General features: G+C 51.4%; 1 protein-coding gene across 3 annotated transcripts in view; it reads right to left on the reverse strand.

The window, feature by feature from the left end:
• Positions 1-331: 331 nt before the first annotated feature.
• The window catches only part of GNAO1 (G protein subunit alpha o1), a 117,436-nt gene continuing 98,376 nt past the window's right edge, over positions 332-19,391 (reverse strand). The window contains exons 5-8 of one of the 3 annotated variants that reach the window (XM_031615481.2): positions 16,373-16,501; positions 15,791-15,920; positions 10,342-10,495; positions 332-671 (exon numbers count right to left, since the gene is read on the reverse strand). In XM_031615481.2, coding sequence (XP_031471341.2) covers positions 484-671; positions 10,342-10,495; positions 15,791-15,920; positions 16,373-16,501 — 601 coding nt within the window. In that variant the 3' untranslated portion in view covers positions 332-483. Of the gene's footprint in view, positions 672-2,539; positions 2,694-4,769; positions 7,469-10,341; positions 10,496-15,790; positions 15,921-16,372; positions 16,502-19,391 lie in introns of those variants that run through there. The other 2 variants (XM_031615480.2, XM_031615479.2) reach the window with 2 other exon arrangements.

The following is a 19,391-nucleotide window of genomic DNA, read 5'->3' on the forward strand; positions in this document are numbered from 1 at the left end:
CCAGGGCGCGTGGTCAGGGGCGAGCTCTGCCATTGCTATCATTTCCCTCTTTAAAAATAAAATAAAATAAAATAAAATAAAATAAAATAAAATAAAATAAAATAAAATAAAATAAAAATAGCCATCCTTGAGTAGGGAAGTAGGGAATAAACCCATTCACCCCACAGAAATTTCAAATTAAAAAAAAAAAAAAGAGAGAGAGAAAAACAACAAAGAAAACCCAAACCCCAGAGCGGGTGGGAAGGTCCCCCCCTCCTGCCCCACAGCTCTGAGACCAACAGAAAGGTGGTGGTGGATTTGTTGTTTCGTCTGTTTTGTTTTTATATATATATATACGTATATATATAATTTCCTTACGCCTTTTTATTTACCAACTCGCATGATTATGGTTACGACTTTGTTTCCGTCCCGCTGTTTCTCCCGTCGCGCTCGGTGTGTGGTGCGGTGTGGGTGGGTGCGCGGGGCCCACAGCCGCGGCTGGGCTCAGTACAAGCCGCAGCCCCGCAGGTTGTTGGCGATGATGATGTCGGTGACGGCGTCGAACACCACCTGGATGTTGTTCGTGTCCGTGGCGCACGTCATGTGGCAGTAAATCTCCTTGTTGGGAGAGCGGTTTTTGCTCTCGAATTGTGCTTGGATGTAGGCGGCCGCGTCCTCGTAGGTGTTGGGACCTGTGGGCACAGGAGGCAGCATCGGGGCGTCAGGTCGGACCCCACGACTAGGGAAGGAACAGCCCCAAACCATGGTTTTTTTCCCTTTTTTTTTTTTTTTTTTAGCCATTTCAGCTTTCTTTCATGGGAGCCTGGATCTCAGCCTTGTGCCCCGGCACCCTGGGGCTGACGGCTCTGCAGGAACAGCCCTTTTGCCCCTTCTTCCTTTTTGACCCCATTTCCCACTCCAATTTCTCCCTTTCCCCCCCATCCACCCCTTCTGTCTCAACATTCACCCCTTTTCTCCCTCTTTGCCAGCAGTTGGGTTCTGGCACAGGCTCCTCCCTCCCCAGGTGCCACAAATGTGCCCTCCCCACCCCCTATTTCCCCCAGCAAATGGAATCTGTGGCGGAGGACACCCATCCATCCATCCATAAGGATGCCCACCCACCCCCAGGGGTGCCAATCCATCCCCAGGGATGCCCATCCATCCCTGTGTTGCCAATCCACCCCCAGGAATATCCATTCACCCCCAGGGATGCCCATCCCAGCAGCACCGGTGAGACCCCACCGAATATCCCATAGTGTTGCACAGCCCCAGGGCCAAACATCACGGAAAGGGTTGGGACGTTCATTGGGTGCCCCCTCCGCCGTCACCCATGGGTGGGACAAGGGACTTGCTTGGGATGGGCCAGAGGCACCCTGTGGTGTGTGGGAGCCCCTCAATGCCACACCAGTGCCCTTTGCTTGGTGCTTTGGGGAGCATCGCAGGCTGGAGGAGGGCCAGATGTTCGGGTTGAAAAATGTGCATTATGGCATTAAGCTGCTTACAGTGATGAGAGCGGCTGCACCAGGCTCCTCGCAGGGAGCTACAAAGCCTGAATTATGCCCCTGAAATCGCCTTTGGGAGAGTTGCTGTTATCTGCAGATTTAGTTTCCTTTTCAAGCGCACTGCTTCCCCTCCTTCCAGACACAGAATGTGGTCGTAGGGCTGCCCCCAGCCTTGGGGATGGAGAATGGGCTGATGTGCTTTGGGGACTGGCCAGGAAGGACAGTGGGAGCGGTGCTGTGTCTGTGCTGGGATCCAGGAATGTTGTGGCTGGGCCCATCTGCATCACCCCAGGGTGCCCATGGGGGCACAGGGGTGCACCAGGGCAGGGGCACCAAGCCCTCATGGGAGGTGCTGGAGCTTTCCAGATAGGAGATAATTTCTTTCCCTTAGAATATTCAGAGCAGACATCTTGCTAGGGTGTTTCCTTGGTTCTTTTTTTTTTTTTTTTTTTTTTTTCCCAAGCCATGTTGGTTTCATTTACTCTTTTTAAAAAAGTATGAATCTCCTGTGACTTGAAAGATTTCCACTGTAGAGACTCCTTCCCCCCAGGTCTGCACTTTGCATCTCACAGAGGGTGAGGTGGGAGCTGTGGCCCTGGGGCGCTCGCAGCCCCACTCCTCTTCGGGCCCCATCAGCACGGCCAAGCGCTGGAGCACCCTGACTGCAGCCTCGTTGACTTGGTCTTCTCTGTGCCAATGGTGACCCATCCCCTTGTGTGGTTGCAGACAACCCAACAGCTGTGCCGTGTGGCTGGTGTTGCATGGGGAGAGGATGGCTGAGCCGGGGCCAGTGAGCGCCTCGGGAGCCCCGCAGGCAGGAGGAGGAGAGCCACGATACCACAAGCAGCAGAGATGCTGGTGAAGGCGCTCACAGCACTTCAGGGCGTGGAGCTTTCTGCACTTGGGATGCACACAGAGCGCTCTGCCCCCCCGCTGCTTGCCGCAAGAATTCACTAAACGTAAACAAGTCCCCAAGGAATGCCCTGGGCTGGTGCACCCTTGGAGGTGCCTCAGTATCCATGACCCTCCCCAGCTCTGAGCTGCAGCCCCACACCTACCTGCGTACTCTGGGAAGCAGATGGTCAGGGGGGACTTCTTGATCTTCTCGGCAAATAGGTCTTTCTTGTTGAGGAAGAGAATGATGGAGGTATCAATGAAGAATTTGTTGTTACAGATGGAGTCGAAGAGCATGAGAGATTCGTGCATGCGGTTCTGCAACAGGGAGCATGGAGAGGAGGAGAGAAAGGCAAAGAGAGAGAGTTAGAGGAGAGGAGAACTGGTTTTTCCACACTGAAATGGTTAGGAAGCAAAACCCATACAGTCAGACAGGGGTAGGGGCGAGGTAGGGCATGGGGCTGCAGCTTCTCCTCCACCACCCCCTGCTCCTGCAGGGCTGATGCCGGAGTCACAAGAAACAGTGGAGAAAGAGCTGTTGACTCATCATCTGCCCAAAGAGAGGGCTGGGAAGGGGCTGTGGGCTCTGGGGTGACCCACCTGTGGGCCACGTGGTGCCATCACAGTGGGGCACAGCCCAGGGTGCAGCACGGGGCTGGGGCAGGTGCTGCCCCACGGAGCCCGCAGCCACATCCTCAGCCTTTGGGAACTGCAGCCCCTGGCTGAGAAATGCGGGGCACAAAGGGAGCTGCTGAGCCCACCTCCTGGGCTGCTCTGGGGAGGCTTAAAGCATGTGAGAGCTTGAGCAGGAACATAGAGGAAACCGCTAAAAGCCGTGTTGTTTAATAGTCCTTTCATGCGTGAGCAAACCACACCCGGCCTTCCCTGTGCTGTGGGACAGAGGGAAAGGAGAGCAGAAGGAGGCGATGCCGAGGGGCTGCAGGGCTGTGGGCTTGGCAGTCGGGGCGCAGTGCTCCTTCGCCATCCAGGAGCGTGCAGGTGCTCCCTAATGAAATGATGACCCAATTACACATTTTGGAGTTTTCCATGAATGTTTTATTAGTGAGTCATTTTCTTAGCTACACTTCGGCTGCAGCTTTTGCATGCAAAATTTAGCAGATGTCTGATTTCATCTCGAAAGGCTTTGAGATTACGCTGTCGTTTCCTTGGCAAAGCAGAGCTGTGAATGCCAAGCAGCTGCTTTCCAGAGCTTCTGGACCTCATTAGATCCTTATACATATATTTTAAAAACTCCTATTGATTGAAAACAAACCATTACAAGTGGATGCGGCTCTTCTCATCTTGGCCAAGCGGCCTTTGCAAAAGGTTTTCCTGCAGGCAGCAGGGCAGGTTTCGTTTCCTTGTTCACCCCACTTTGTTCCACATGTACATTATAAAGGAGTGGTGGAGGAGTGGAGGAAACAAAGGCTGTGCCTGGGGGATGGAAGCCCCAAATGCAGCAAGAACAGCCCCAGTGACTTCCAGATGCTCATGCAGGACACCACCCTGGAGGAGATGTTAGGAATCCCCCAGGACAAATACACAAAGGAAAACTCCTCTTCCTGAGCCTCTGGTGCTTCCTGGAGCTGGTCCTTGGCTCTGCAGGATGGGGCTGCGAGGCCAGGTCCTCCTGAAGTTGCAGCGCTGAACATACTGAAGGCAGGAGCAGTGACAGCTGATTTTCCTACGCTGAGGCTGATGGAAAAATTTCCCTTGCTTTCTTCAAACTGGTATTCATGCTTTCTATTTCTTGCCTCCGGTAATGGAAGCCCTTTGGATCAAACACAAAAGAACAAAGTGACACGAGTGTTATTTTGAGGGGACCGAAAGGTGCTCCAAGTATTGTGTCACCATGGTGGGGGAGAAGCACGATTTGCTGAAACGAACCAGAAATAGCTCTTTTGTCGCTGTGCCGGCGCTGATTGACAGAGGCAGAACATCGCAACGCTCGCTGCTGGTGCTGGGTGTGCAGCCACGACGCTGGAGGAAGGCTTGGGGCAACGCCGGCGAGAAGCCGAAGACGCCGTCTGCAATGCATGGTGCCAAATCGCCACGGTTTGTCTGAATGCCTTTCATGCAGATGCTTGCAACAGGACAGCCTCACAGAAGAAGGCCGGGTCTTCCAAAGAGCGCGGTGCACATGGCTGCTCTTTACTCTGGCAGTGTTGCAGTTGGCTGCTTGCGTTGGCAATGAGAAGGGCAGATATGGCCATGTTGGGGTGAAGATCTCTCACTTTCTGGCTTCATTCTTTGCCAGTGCTCTTCCAGGTGCGAGGCCAGAGCAGGAAACCCAGCACATGGATGGCTGCTCTACGTGCACAGAGCAGAAGAACGGCCGATGCTGGGGCCAAGAAGCAGAACATGCCAAGGGAGACCAAATAAAACCCTCTCACACTAGAAAAGAGCTGGCACTTTATTAACATTTGGTAACTAATAAATACATTACTGACAGCCAATAAATTATTACAATAGCTAACGTTCTATTAAACCAATGGACAGTCACTCTTCGTACAAAATTACAGTTAATGCAGTTGGGGCCATCAGACATGCGGGAGGAGCGGCTCGGCGGTCCGGTGGGAGGAGGGGACAGAGCCCAGAGCCGCGGTGACGGTCACTGCTCCTGTGTCGAGCTGCAGGGGGAAAGGAGGAGCGGGGAGAGGGTGTTGCATTGGGAGTGGGGTTTTAGTGGGGTTCCTCTTTCAACTCTGTGTGCGAGGCGGAGGGCTGAGGCTGGTCGTGGTGAAGGCACTGCGGGGCACTGGGTGCTGCCAGAGCTCCTGTCTCTGCGGGGCCGCTTGCACAGCTGTGCTGCGCTCTCTGAGGGGGTCCCTAAAGGCTCAGGAGATGTGGCCTTGGAGCACGCGGCTGTGTGTTCAGGTGTGCTTGTGGGTGTGTGCTTATTGCTATCAGCCCCTGGAGAGGTTTTCCTCCTGCGGGGTTCTGCGTCTTTGGAATTGCCCTTCAGCTAAGTGAGCTGATGGAGTTTTGCCATCACCTCACTTAACCTGTCCCTCTCACTGCGTACAGAGCAGCACCAGGTTCTTCCTTTCTGCTGGGACCCCTCAGTGTGCCCTGCATGTGGTACCCCACAGAGGAGCATCGCCTCCAGAAAGCATGTCTGTTGGGAAGGAGGGAACAGAACACCAGCAGCAACAGCTGGAATGGAGCTTTAGATGTACAAAATGCCAAAGGAAAGGCTCCATGTGCAGCACTGCCTCCTGCCCCCACTCCCCATCTTGGGGACACTGACTGGGCTGCCAGTCACAGGGGAGTGGTGACATAGCCACATCCGGGGTTAATCCACACTTTCTTCCCTGAAATATCCCTGCATGCTCCATTCTGGACCCTCCTGAGGCTTTGGTTTGGTGCTGCCTTCACTGGAGACAGCCTCTGCAACTTGGTGAATTGGAGAAAATGTCAGGCACAGTAAGGGGTGGAAACAGCGCACCTCCAAACCCCACATGCTGCTGAGTTGATTCTGCTGATGGAGCTTAATAAGGCCTTGCTGCTGGTGAAGGCACTGGGGCACTCTGCACATGAGGTGCTCCATGCTGGAGCTGACAGTGACATACACTTAAGGTATCACTTGGAACTAACATTCAGCTCTTCAGCCTCTCCTCCCTCCTGCTGCTTCCACCTCCCTTACCGTCCTTTTGCAACTTCTGTTTCCAACCCCTGAGCTCCCCAGCCCCTCCCCACTCACCTGTCCCCTGCTCTCCCCCCTTCCCCTCTCCTTTCATTTTTCCTGCTCCATCACTTGGCTCAGTTCGGCTCAGCTCAGCTCAGCTCCCCACGAAGCAGACAGGTCAACCTTCCCCATCTGCTGGTTGGCAGGTGACCCGATGGGGACACTACCTCTGGAGCCACCCCTCCAGGATGCAGGGGCATGGGTGACAAATCCACCTGCTGCTGCTGGCTTCCAATGGGGCTTCCAAAAGCACATCCCTGTCTTACAGGTACAGCCTGGCTGCAGGAAACCAGTGTGAATATTTCTGGTGTTCCAGGACTGAAGTTAGGAACATCCAGCTCCGCAGTCAGTCTGGAAGGGCTCTGGGACACCTCTCTGCAGTCCCCACCGGGGCACCGTGGGACAGAGGGCTGTGAGTTGCCACCAGCATTCCCAGGGCCACCATGACATGCACAGAGCCCTGGCTGGGACACGTCCTCCCTTGGCACACAGGGAAGTCCCCACCGTGGGCACTTCCCTACAGCCATTCCACATGGGACCCAGCAAAGCACAACGGGGCTGGGGATGGGAGCCACTTTACTGGGAGCACCAGGCAGGTCGTAACATTAATTCTGAAAATATTGAGATAAAACTGTTATCTGCAACAATTTTAGGCAACGCTTAGGAGGTGCCGTAACTGCGCCGGTCTCACTCAGGCCCCGGTGGCTGTGTCAGTGATGGAGAGCAGAGCAGAGAGCTGGGCTGCTGGGGCTTTTCTTGGGGCTCCTGGGGCAGGAGCTGAAGCTATGGGATCAAAACGATTCGCTGCTGCCCAGGAGATGGCAATTTTGGAAGAGATAAATAGCAAGCGTTACAAATATCCCTTAATTTCAAGGAGAAAAAAAAAAAAAAAGGTTTGGATCCAAACTACGCTGCTGCTGACAAATATTTTAAGGCTTTGATTATTATTATTATTTTTAAATGGGGTATTACTGTTTTTTGGCAGTTGAAATGCACTTTGTGGGAAATGCATCAGCTCCTTCTACAGCACTGCGAATGGGAACGGAGGAGCAGAAAGAGGCAGCAAGGGGAATTCATCGAAAATAAACCCAAATAAGCCGGGAGGGGGCCGGGGAAGGTGAAATGCTGCAGTTCTGGGCAGAGGGAAGGGTTCACGTGTTCCTTCCTCATCGCCCTCCAAGGAGGGGAAGCAGAAGGGGGACCTGTCTGCTGAGGCCTCAGTAGAGTCCGCAGCCCCGCAGGTTGTTGGCGATGATGACGTCCGTGACAGCGTCGAAGACGAACTGGATGTTGTTGGTGTCGGTGGCGCAGGTGATGTGTGTGTAGATCTCCTTGTTGGGAGACTTGTTCTTGCTCTCGTATTGCGCCTGGATGTACGCCACTGCCTCGGTGAAGGAGCTGGGGCCTGCGGAGAGATGAGCCCAGAGGGGAAGAGCTGGTTAGGGTGTGCGCATGGACCTGCACCCACAGCACCACGTCCTAGGGCACCGCGCTACAAAGAGGTGTTGGTGGTTCTGTTTCTTTTCTTTTGAAAGACAAAAATGCTCACTCAGAATCAAAGAAGGGCCCCACCCAGCCTGACCTTGTATGTCTCCAGGGATGAGACATCCACCACCTCACCGGGCCTTTCGGGTAACTTAGGATTGCACGGCCAAAATCGTGCCAGGAGGAGTTCCTCGTTACGAGTCTCTGTGCCAAACCTCAGCCCTCACACATGAAGCAGTGTTCTAAGAAGCTCTAAAAAAGTCATCCGGGATGACAGGCACTGGCTGACACACACAGCTCCACCTGGCACAGATCTGGGGGGCTCAGCTTCTCCTGGCCCCTGCATGGATCCACACTTGGATCCTTCTCTCTCAATTGTTGTTTTCACTGAATCACTGAATATCCAGAGTTGAAAGGGACCCATAAGGATCATCAGGTCCAACCCCTGGGTAGACACTGTTATGGGATAGTGAAGCTCTCCCTGGGGCTGTGATTTGCTGCGGTTGAAGGCAACAAGGAGTGGCTGTCATCTGTACCCCCACTGCTGTCTGAAAACACGGAGGCCACAAGACTTGAGATGCACTTGACAAGATGTGTGCCGGGAGCAGGATGCTGCACGAGGAGCTGTGCAGAGTTTGGGCCAGGTCTGTGCGCTGAGCACAAGCAGGACACTGGGAGATGCAGGGATGTTGGTCACTCGAGGATTTAGTATTTAGATCCTGGATGGCCGGAATCACAAACAGCAGCATGGCTCAGAGCACAGACCGGATTGTGCTGCTGTGCAGCTGAGCACTGAGGATTAGCTGAAAGCGCGGGTGAATTAAGGCGATGGAAATAAGCAGTGCTCTAGGATGCAGCTAGCACATTTGTGAATGCAGCTCTCTAATAATTCTCTGCCAGCAGAACTAATGGACATCAGAAACTTCATTTCATTAAAAGCATTTTGTGTAACCGACTTTTGATGTCAGAATCCCACTTGTCTGATTCACAGGCTTTCATCAGATATTTTTTTTTAACCCCAGGGCAACTTTCCACTTCACGTTGCTTTTCCCAATTCTACAAAGCATTTGCTATGGGCTTTCTGGACTGGGCATCCAGAATGGCCCCTCGAGGGAATCTGGAATACCTTGAGAGCAGGAGAGGGCTGCATTGGCTCAGCCTGGGATGGAGTGTTCTAGGAGCAAACCATGTTTGTTTTCCTCCCAGCACTTAGATGGGAGCTGAGGGCTGCCCCCAGAACAGAACTCATCTTGGGGAGGACAAGTGGTATCTAACACTTCCTGGCTGCTCCAACCTCTGCCATCAGAATTATGGAAGGGTGTTATTTGGGAATGGGGTGATTGGGAGACTTCTGGGAGGGTTAACTAAATTAGGTGCACAAAACTTGATGAGGAAAGAGTGGAAGGTGCAGGTTTGCTGCACAGAGGAAGAGGGGAAGATAAAAATCTGGATAAAGAATACAGTGATCCAAAAAGAGAGCAAGCAACATTCTAATCTGCAACCACGAAAAATGTGAGGTTGGCATTACTGTGAGCCTTCAGCCACAAAGACTGTGCCATTTCCATTGTTAGATCAGAGCGTCATATCATAGAATGGCCTGGGTTGAAAAGGACCTTAAAGATCATCTGGTTCCAACCCCCTGCTATGTGCAGGGTCACCAACCAGCAGCCCAGGCTGCCCAGAGCCACATCCAGCCTGGCCTTGAATGCCTGCAGGGATGGGGCATCCACAGCCTCCTTGGGCAACCTGTTCCAGTGCCTCACCACCCTCTGAGTGAAAAACTTCCTCCTAATATCTAACCTAAACCTCCCCCGTCTCAGTTTAAAACCATTCCTCCTTAACCTGTGATTATCCACCCTTGTAAAGAGTCGCTCTCCCTCCTGTTTATATTCTCCCTTCAAGTATTAGATCTTTTAGTATAGATTCTAGTATAGATCTCTTAGACTAACGTGCCAGGATTACTGTGGTTCTGCCAGAGCATTGTGGTTCTGCCTGGAGCAAGGGGACAAGCAGATGGCTGAGATGTGGTGGTGGTGGCGACAGACACCCGGACCTTCCCTGCAAAGGAAACCTGCAGATGCTCCTCAGAACTCAGGCAGAGTTGATGATCCACCATGCAGCCCAGAGGAGCAGGAGTGGATTGCTCTTCCCTATTCACAGCATAAACGAAGTGCTCAGAGGTAGATAGCTCTGGTTAATAATTTGTTGGCCTGCCCCTAAGTGTGACGCTCCTGGTGCTCCCGGTTCACAGCTATGTTTCCTGACAAAGAGATCCACTTCTCTGTCTGTCAGCTTGATTCATCTGGATGTCTCTGGTGAACTTAAATAATTCATGATGATAAAAGTTTATTTTTATGATGCCCTCTCGGAATGGTAATGAGGGTTTGTGGGACCTGCAGCGGGAAGCAGCAGGGTGCAGCTGCAGACTTTGCATGGGTGACGTGTTCCCTTCATGAGCAGGTCAGGCACCAGGCAGGCAGCAGGAAGCAGGGCTATGCAATTCCCTGCAAATGCCATCACTGTGCCAATACCCTGACCGTGCAAATGCCCTGATGAGCAGCGGTGGCTCTTCAGTGCCAAAGAACTCTTAAGTCACTCCCGTGCTTTTTGTGACCGACTGGAGATGGTTGGGAATTTAGTGAAGAATAAAAAAGACCTTTTGCAGAGAAATTGATGGGAGCACAGCTGTGCATTCAGAACTCTTTCAGCTCACTGCCTGCCTGGCTGGGTAATGCCACATGCAGCCCTCCCATCCCTTTGCCCTGCAGCCCCACACATGAGTTTTCTCACTACCTGTGTACTCAGGAAAGCAGATCGTCAGTGGAGATTTCTTGATTTTCTCCTCAAATATGTCCTTCTTGTTTAGAAAGAGGATGATGGACGTATCTGTGAACCACTTGTTGTTGCAGATGCTGTCAAACAGTTTCAGTGATTCGTGCATGCGGTTCTGCAATGGAAAGAACACATCAGGCTAAAGGCACTGACTCGGGGCTGTTCAACATGTAAGGAAATCTAAAACAACTGAATTAAGGAGGAAAACAAACAAACAAACAAAAAAAACACAACAGCTACAATATACATCGTAAATGTATATATACATACAGCTGAACATACACATATGCCATCCCTATAACAATGCACATATACATACACAGATGCAGTCCCTATAATGTCTGGCGTACAGTTAGTAACTGTAGGGCATTCAGCTATATAGAGCTGTTCTGATTTCGCATAGCAAACAATTTAGAGGATCCCAGCTCACAAAATCATCATGCACCATGCATGGACCAGGAGTCACGTTTGCCCTTTGATCGGATTCATGTGTCGGTGCAGCTCATGCAGATTTTCTAAATTTTTTTTTTCTTTTTTTCTTTTTTAACTTTCTTGAGCGTGTGCGGCACACAATCGTTCTTTACATTAACCAAGGACTGGTAGATCCTTGAATTAATCTCGAGTTGGAAGCAGACCTGCAGGTGACATGGGCTGGGGAATGACCTTGCCGTGAGCTTTGTCTGTTCAGTTATTTTGTTTAGTGCTGTCGTCTGTCGTTGGGCTTGTCTAGGAATTTTGGAAATTTGCTTTTAGTTCTCTTTGAACAAAAAGTGTTCAGCAGAGAGGAGAAAAAGAGGAAAAGTATTAAGAAAAACACAGAGAAGGGCATCTAAGAACAGCCAGCTACGGGTTAGGCAGCCACCAGTGGTGTTAGCCCACGCCTTGGGGAAGAACGTTAGCTGCTCGTCATCAGGTCAAGAAGTCAGCGTTGTGGTTAAAGTCATGCAAAAAACACACAGGAAAGGAAAGAGAGAAAAGGAGTGAAAAAAGACGGGTGAGAGAGCTGCACGGCCCACCGACCGCGGGAGGAGCTCACGGCAAAGTCACCCTAGCACCATCTTCCCCGCTGCTTCCAACTCCCAACTCAATGGGTGTTTTTTTTTTTTTTTTTTTTTTCTTGGTTCAAGAGAAGCTCCATACCTGCCAAATTTGGTTGGTGTCTCAAACGCTCATTTTTGGGCCCTTGTTTGGCTAGGCAGGGTCGTGGAGGTGCCGAGGCTCGGTGCTGCTTGGCCGTCGGTGCCCGCGTCCGCCGGGCGCGCTGAGGACGCAGTTATGGCACAGCGTGGGGCCGCCGAGGCACACGCAGGACTCGCAGACGTCGCGGCCGCACGGTCGCAGTGCCGATGGTTTTTGGCGCAGAGCGGCGCAGCCCCCCGATATTTGGCAACCCTGCAGGGCAGGACGCTCCGCCTGCCCCATCCCACTCTGACCCACGCACACACGTGTTATTGAGCCCGGAGCGGTGCTGATTAACGCTCCCCTTTGCATTGCTGAGCTTTAGCTGCTGGCGGACGCAGCTTGGTGGGACATGACCCCCCCTCCTCCACAACGGCACAGCAGGAGGTTGTAACCACGTGCAAATGTGCAAACACACAAATACACGTAGTTAGCGGTGCTGGCCGCAATCTGCATGTTGGGATCGTCCCAGCTCCGTGTGCTGCATTCCTGCTCGCTCGCTGCATTATGCCTGGCATCAGAATTGTGCCCGTGTGGAAACCCACAGATATTTGGTGTGGGCAGCACCCAGGGCCCATTAGGAGGAGAAGGGAGAGTGGAGGGTGGTCAGGGGAACGAGGAGCGAAGACACCCAACTGCTGGTCAGCAGGGTCCCCCACGGAACATTTGTGAAAGCATTTTTATCGTCAGTACTGATTGAAAACAGAAGCAGAGAGAAACACAGGAATGCGTCCCATGGCATCGTCGTACTTACCGTGCCACCCTCACTGCCCTGCCCAGCAAAGCCATGCTGCACACCAGGCATGGCCCACAGCAGCACGGCTGTGCCAGGGCCCCACAGAAGCCCCCCTGCTCCCCTCCTGCCAGGCACCACAGTGCCTTCCCAAGGAGCGGGCGACTCGTCGCACTCAGTCTCAGCCAGAACATACACACAGCACCACTCAGGGTATTCCTGGAGGGATGACAGGTAGGGCAAAATTCTTCGATCCTTTCTACTTCCAGAGGCAATTTTGAAGCCCCATGGGGCTGCCTGACCTGGCTTCTTTTGTATTTTCCTTGGCAACTAAGTGCTAACTAGCATGCAAATTATAAGGATATTGGCCATTATCCTAAGCACAAAAACCCCATATCCCCCTCCTGGTTTATTTCCGAAGACACCCAGGCTGCTGCCGCTTGCTAAGGAAATTTCTGAGTGCTGCAATTCAATTTTCCCTGCCCAATGATAGCACAGAGCACGCTAAGCAGGTCATGAAACGAAATACAAACCAACAGGCCAATACTAATGCACATCCAGGGTCACCAACACGATGCCTCCAACCCATTACACGTTCAGCAACGGGGATGCAGACAATACTCTCATGTCTTAGCTCAATATGGATGACCTAAATATCGTCGTTCCAGAGGCAGCAATATGCATCCTCCTCCTCTCTTGTGATGGCTGCTCTGCAGAAGAAGCAGAGAACCAATGGTTCCTGTGACGAATCCCATACCATCACTGTCTTAAAACATGAGGAGGAACAATGCAAACCTGCCTTTGTTTCACTGATGGATGTAATTGCTGTCCCTCTCTCCTTCCAGTTACAGAGTTGAGGCTTTGCATCCAATAATCTCTTCTCATACAACACAACAGTAAGCCACAACTGAGACAAAATAGCACTGTTATGCAAAACCAAGCACTGCCTGAATTTCCTTGTGGGTTTGTTCCTGACTGCTTGTGCATGTGGCCCTGCAGCCAGCCCCGGGACACGATGCTGTGGGACAAGTGGCATACGATGGTGACTGGGGCAATGTGAGCAATGTGAGCGACTGGGCATTCCTTTGCAAAGCATGATCTGCGGGGGAAGAAGGGCCAAGAAGTCTCAGATGCAGAAACTTTTCTTTCTGACCTGGATGCAGAGAAGCACTTGCCTTCCTTGACATCCATGGGGTTGCTCTTTGTGGTGGGGAGCTGGGGAGAAAACATGTCCCTTATAAACCATGACAGCCCTTAGGGACCCTTCCCTACCAGCCTCAGGATGGGGCAGCTCAGTGGGCGTTTCATCAGGCTCTTTGCTCAGCCTTGTTTGAAACAATTGCAAGCCATTACGAAGCCCTGCGCTTATTGCCAAGCGGATGATGATGTATCAGGAAAAGCTGTGCCCTCTGTGCACCAGCTCTGCAAGTGTTTTAGGGCACTTGACTTGCAACAGGGCTCCTTTCTCCCCTTGCCAGCACTGAAAGCTCCGCAGGCATCTTCACACCTGTGCAGCCTTCAAACTTTCAGTGGCTTAACCAAGTTGGAAGTGCCTGCACCACAGCACACGTTTCTACAGAAAACAAAGATGGACAATAAGCACCCAGCCTTTAGCTGCCCTCTTTTTCGTGTTTTCTAAGTGAGAAGCAATAAAAGCTGATTTACGTCATTAAAACCAGCAGATGTGACGGATGCAGGCAGACAGCAAATCAGCTGGCCGAAGAGGTGCTGCGTTCTGCTGCTGTTTGGAGAGGCACCATGCTACCAGGGAGCAGGGTGAGTGCCTGGGGCCATGCTGAGAGGGTGTCTGCCAGGCTGCACTCCCCACTGCCCATGGTGCAGGCAAGATGCCATGCTGTCATTCTGCCGCTTTGCACTGACCACACATTGATCCAGTGTTGATCTGGGTTAGGCAGGGGTGTCCCACTGTGCAGGAGCAGAATGCTCTCCGCATTTACAGCGAATGTGTAAATGAACAGCAGCTCCCTCTGCTCTCCCGTTGCTCAGCATCCCCAGGAAGGCTTTGTCAGAAGGGAACAGTGAGCAAATGTCGGTGCTGTGCTGGACCCTTACTGATGTAAAAGCGAGCCTGGAGCTGTGCAGATCCCGATTTCAGCAGCAGCATCATGGTTCGGGCATCACAGCCAAAGTCAAGCCAGCAGAACACCTTGCTCTCCTCTCAGGCTGCAGCTCAGCTCCCTGCCCTGAACACCTGTCCTCTCCCTGCATATTGCTTCCAACTCCAGTGTGTCCCCCCACACTCACTCAGCTGCAGGGCTGCGTGGCACTGAGTTATTGCCTGGGTTTTTACATCCCGGCAGGAGATTATGGTCCTTCCCCAGTGAATCCTGCAGAACTGTGCATCCCTCATCAGGAACAAGGGCAGAAGGAGGTGAAAACTGAGGGTTATAAATGAGCAGTCACAAGGAGGCGCAGGGTATCTTCATTGGACTGCTTAGCTACTTGGAGGTACATAGTCATGATGTGAACACCACCCTGAATTCTGGTCCCAGTACCACCTAAACAAACTTCAAGCAATTTCATTCAACAGTTTGCCAGCACTCAAATAGCCAGTTTGGAAAAGGCTGGCTCCTCCAGTCTTCTGGGAAAAAACAAGTGGTAACTAACAGCATACATTCCTCGATTTCCTCCTCACCAGCAGGACTGACATCTCACAAGCAGGAGAATAAAGACCCTCAGACAGGCAGGGCTGGCAGGTGTGAGACTGAGCACAGATGAAATAATTATCCAGGTTGAAGTATGGCTTTTGGCTCCTTTTTGTTAGACAAATGCAATCGGGTGCTTGCTGCACTTGTTAGTCCCCAAAGCTTTCATTTCCATCACACCGAATGAATGGCTAGAATACAGTAATGAGTCCTCTCGCATCCTTTCTGTGTATTTAACTCATTTGTATTAATAGCACTCTTTCTAATATCAGAGAGCACAGGTCCCTACTAACTTTATTTCCAGATGGTATTTTGAGCCTAATGTCACAGTGGGAAGTTATAAAAGCTCTCCTGAAGCAAATTACCTAAGAAATCAAGCAGTTCCACTTTTACTCATGAAAATGAATTTTTGTAGCCTGAAGAAATAGGTTCTGCTCCTCGCCTGAGCCTGCCTCAGGAGGGCACTTTGCTCCCACTCCACTGCACCACTATGGGACCTCTTCCTTCCATTTCTTTTAACAGCCCACTCATCTGCCTCTCTGCTTCCGGACATAGAGTCCTGTTAGCACACTTTGAAAACACAGAGATCAGCCAGAAAAGAGAAGTAAAACACTGTGACTTCTCCAGCACATGAACCATTACCTGGGACGCAGGACTTGTTTTTGGGGAGTGCAGAGGAGGACAAGCCTCCTTGGGATGTCAAAGGGGCAGCAGCGCACAGAAGCAGGTAACTGCAGTCCCACAGCCAGCACACGGCCATCTCCCAGCGGTGCTGGCTCCACGGCATCCCGTGAAGAAGCACGGGGCCCTGTGGGACCCGCTTGGCACTCACCGTGGTTTCGTCTTCATGGAGCACCTGGTCGTAGCCGCTCAGCGCCACGCAGAAAATGATCGCCGTGACGTCCTCGAAGCAGTGGATCCACTTCTTGCGTTCCGACCGCTGCCCTCCGACATCGAAGAGCCTGCGGCACAGGATGGGACCATCAGCGCTCGCTCGTTGTGGGGTGAGGGGACCTTCAGCAGTTTGGGCACTTTCCTGCCAAATTGTTCCTGGAAGGCTCCAAACGCAGAGCAAGAGGTTGATAACCTCTGGCTCGGTCTCTCTGCTGGCTGTCATCATGTTCACCAATACGCAGCGCTTTCCGTGTATGATCAACTCATTTTGGAAAAAAGATTTGGCCAATATTTGTCTATTTATGAGACTTGGGGCCAATCTCATATTGTCTTTCCAAGCAAAGAGGTGTTGGTTGGGTTAGAAGAAGGCAGCACAAGCTCCCGTCTTAAAAAGAGCTGTTTGATATACAAACAGGAATTATTAGACAAGAGTCTTATAACTCTAAGAGACTTATGGCACTGATGTCTCCCAGAAATGCCTCGTCACCAACTTCCTTGGTGTGTGCAATTTGAGACTCACCTGAAGTGGAGGTTTTTGAACGTGAAGTGGGTTTCTACGATGCCAGTTGTTTTGACCCTGGTTCGAAGGATGTCCTGCTCCGTGGGCTGGTAGTCTGCAGCTCCGATTCGATCTAAGCTGTCTAGGTAGCTAAGGGAAGAGAGGGAGAAAAGAAAACAACCAGATAAGAATAAGGCTCCCATTAATCTTTGCCAATCTCAGATAAATCCTCCAGCTTCCTATTCATCATTTTCAATCTCATTTTCATGGCTGAATGTATTGTAGTTAAAGAAGAAAACTCTCCCATTCTGCGAAAAAACCCTACAAACATGAACCAAACCCACAATTCCAACTACAAAATCTGATAGCAGACCGAAAGCAGGAAATTAAGTCTTCGTGCGTTGTAAGCCCTGATTGCAATCTGTGAAAATACATCGTTTTAATATTACTTGCTGGTTTTATTCCCAGAGGGATGAAGGTCCTGGTCAGCCCCTTGGGCTAGGTGCTGCCCACATGCACACTTTGCTCTCAGGACTTACTCAAAGCACTACAGCCTTGCCAGAGAAGAGGCTGTAGTAGAGAGGAACAGCTGGGTTGAGCCCCCTTTGCTGGGAAGGGACGAGGCCAGGCTGCTTGCTGGGATGGCATGCCGAGTTAGGTGAGACAAATCTGCCCCGTGTAGCTTTGGTGTGGAATCAAACACCAGAGCAGTGACTGTGGGAGATACACTGCTTGGCCAAAAGCCAGGGGCCAGCCCAGATGTGATGATTTGCAAGTTTGCTCCGAGGTCTTTTGGGGAGTGGGGGGCTCATTTTCTAAAACATTTAAGGATACTCTCACCCTTACTCTCACCCTGGCTTAAAATCTATGGCCATAGGCAATGCTTCACCATACTGGAACTTTGGGCATTAAGTTCTACCTTTTGTAGACGATGCCCTACAGCTGAGCCCATATCAGCACAATCCATTTTTTCATCCACATTCAAGCTGATTTTTCCAAACAACCCGAGACAATGAAACATAGGTTACAAGAAAACAAGGAATTTGATTCGGAATACAAGTCGGTGTGAATGACAAACACCTAGCTGTGCATCACGCAGTGAAGTCTTTCCCACCACTGCTGAACACAGACACTCAACTGTGGTGATGGGCTGATGGTTGGACTAAAAGCTCTCAGTGGTCCTTTCCAACCCTCATGATTCTATGGTTCCTAGAGGGGGCAGGTGTGCATTACAGAGCCCAGCTGCCTACCTCCAGATCCAGGAGCTGCCATCTCATGTCTGTGAGATGCACTGTGACTATACCAAAGCAAATCTGTCCAAGAGCAGCAGTTTGGCCCTTTGGATCTCTGTTTTTTGGGCATCCTGCATGTTACCCAGCAGTAAAAGGAGCTGTGTATATGTCAGGAAAAGACATCATCTTCACCAGTAAGTATGAGTTTAGAGGGAGTGGAGGTTTTGTCGCTCCTTTTGCTGAAAATTTGCAGGAATTGTGTCACCCAAAGAAAAGTAAATAAGGAGAGTTATTTTTACTGTGCCTTTTTTCAAGCATTTAAAGAGACTGTGGTTTCATGACAGATGCTCTCTTAATAGTCTCGTGATGGGCTCTGGATAGATGAATGGGGCTTCATTGGCTCGTCACTGAAACGAGCTCCTTCGCTGTGACGGCCAAGGCCATGATCACTCATCTGCTCACAGCTGGCTGTCAGCTTCTGTTATTTAAGAGACAGCTGCATTCCTTTACACGTCCCCACAGACCCAGAAGCTCTGCAGTGCTGCTATTCAGAGACTCAAGCTTCCCCTGTCCTCCAGAACAAGATCAGAAATGCTAAGGGGTAGAAAGTGGAGCTGTAAGAGAGCAGGGATGGTGTTTCCTCCTGCAGGTGCCCCGCAGACCTTGATCTCTTCCTCCATCTCCATTTTCTGTAGTTTCCTCTGATTCAACTCCATTTTAAGGCATTTCCTATTAATTATTCCTTCCTTTCAGACCCTCCTTTTGTGCTGAGAGTGCAGTGGATGAAGAGCTGCTGCTGGCCGAAGGGCTCAGCATTGCAGCAGCACAGTGCTGAGTGGTTCTTTCATGTAATGACATGTGACAATTTGCTCGTGTCCTCCAGGCCTCGGGCCACATACTGGGGCTGCAGGTGGCTCTCACTGCCCCCACCAGCAGTGGCCATAGACAGCAGCACACATGCAGCTGACAGCCCTGTCCCTCAGCACTGACCAAGCTCTGGATGTGATGCTGTGAATGAACCAGCTCTGAGGCTTTCCTTGCCCACGTTTGCATCCTTGTGCATGCAGCCACACAGCTTCAGGTGCCTCCATCCACCCACTGTGTGCTGGGGAACTGGGCTGGTGGGAAGGGATGCAGCCTCTAGAGGGGGCAGGAAGGTTGCAGTAGAGGAGGAGAGCTGGGAGGGATCCATGCCATCCCAGACTGGGATACCTCCATGGGTAACTGGGCTGGGAGAGTCTGTCCAATGAGCAGCACTGATATGCAGGCTGCAGGGTGATGCTTCCCCGTGCTGCAGTGGCAGAGAACTCAGCCACCTCAGTCCTCATCCTGCCCAGCTGTGGGTGAGCTGAGCGCTGGGGCTGGCAGCATGAGGTCACTGCCATGAAACACACCCAGCCCTGGGCCCCAGCCCCTAACTCACTGCTTGCCTTTTCCATTAACTCCTCTCCATCTATTTCCTCATTTCTAGTCTTTTTCATCAGTCTCTATGTGTTTTACAGTGCCCGAAATTATTTCAGTTTCCTGGGTCTGCAGCAATCCTGGTAGTCTTGATGAGGCTCAGCTATCAGTTTATATGAAGGTATATAATATTTTCATTTTCGAGGCTGCATTCTACAACTACTTACTCTTTTGGCTGTTCTCACCAGGAATCTCTCCCATCCCAGGCTGCAGAATGTTGTTACCCTAGATTTCACCACTGTGCTGGGCTCCATCAGCACCAGCCCTGTGCTCCCCATGCTACTCAGCATTGGGTGGCAGTGCCCCTGTACGCCCCTTGAGCTGCCAATCTCAGCCAAACTGTTGCT

This window comes from Phasianus colchicus, chromosome 13, assembly GCF_987193195.1.
Source record: "Phasianus colchicus chromosome 13, bPhaCol1.hap1.1, whole genome shotgun sequence".
Taxonomy (NCBI): Eukaryota; Metazoa; Chordata; class Aves; order Galliformes; family Phasianidae; genus Phasianus; species Phasianus colchicus.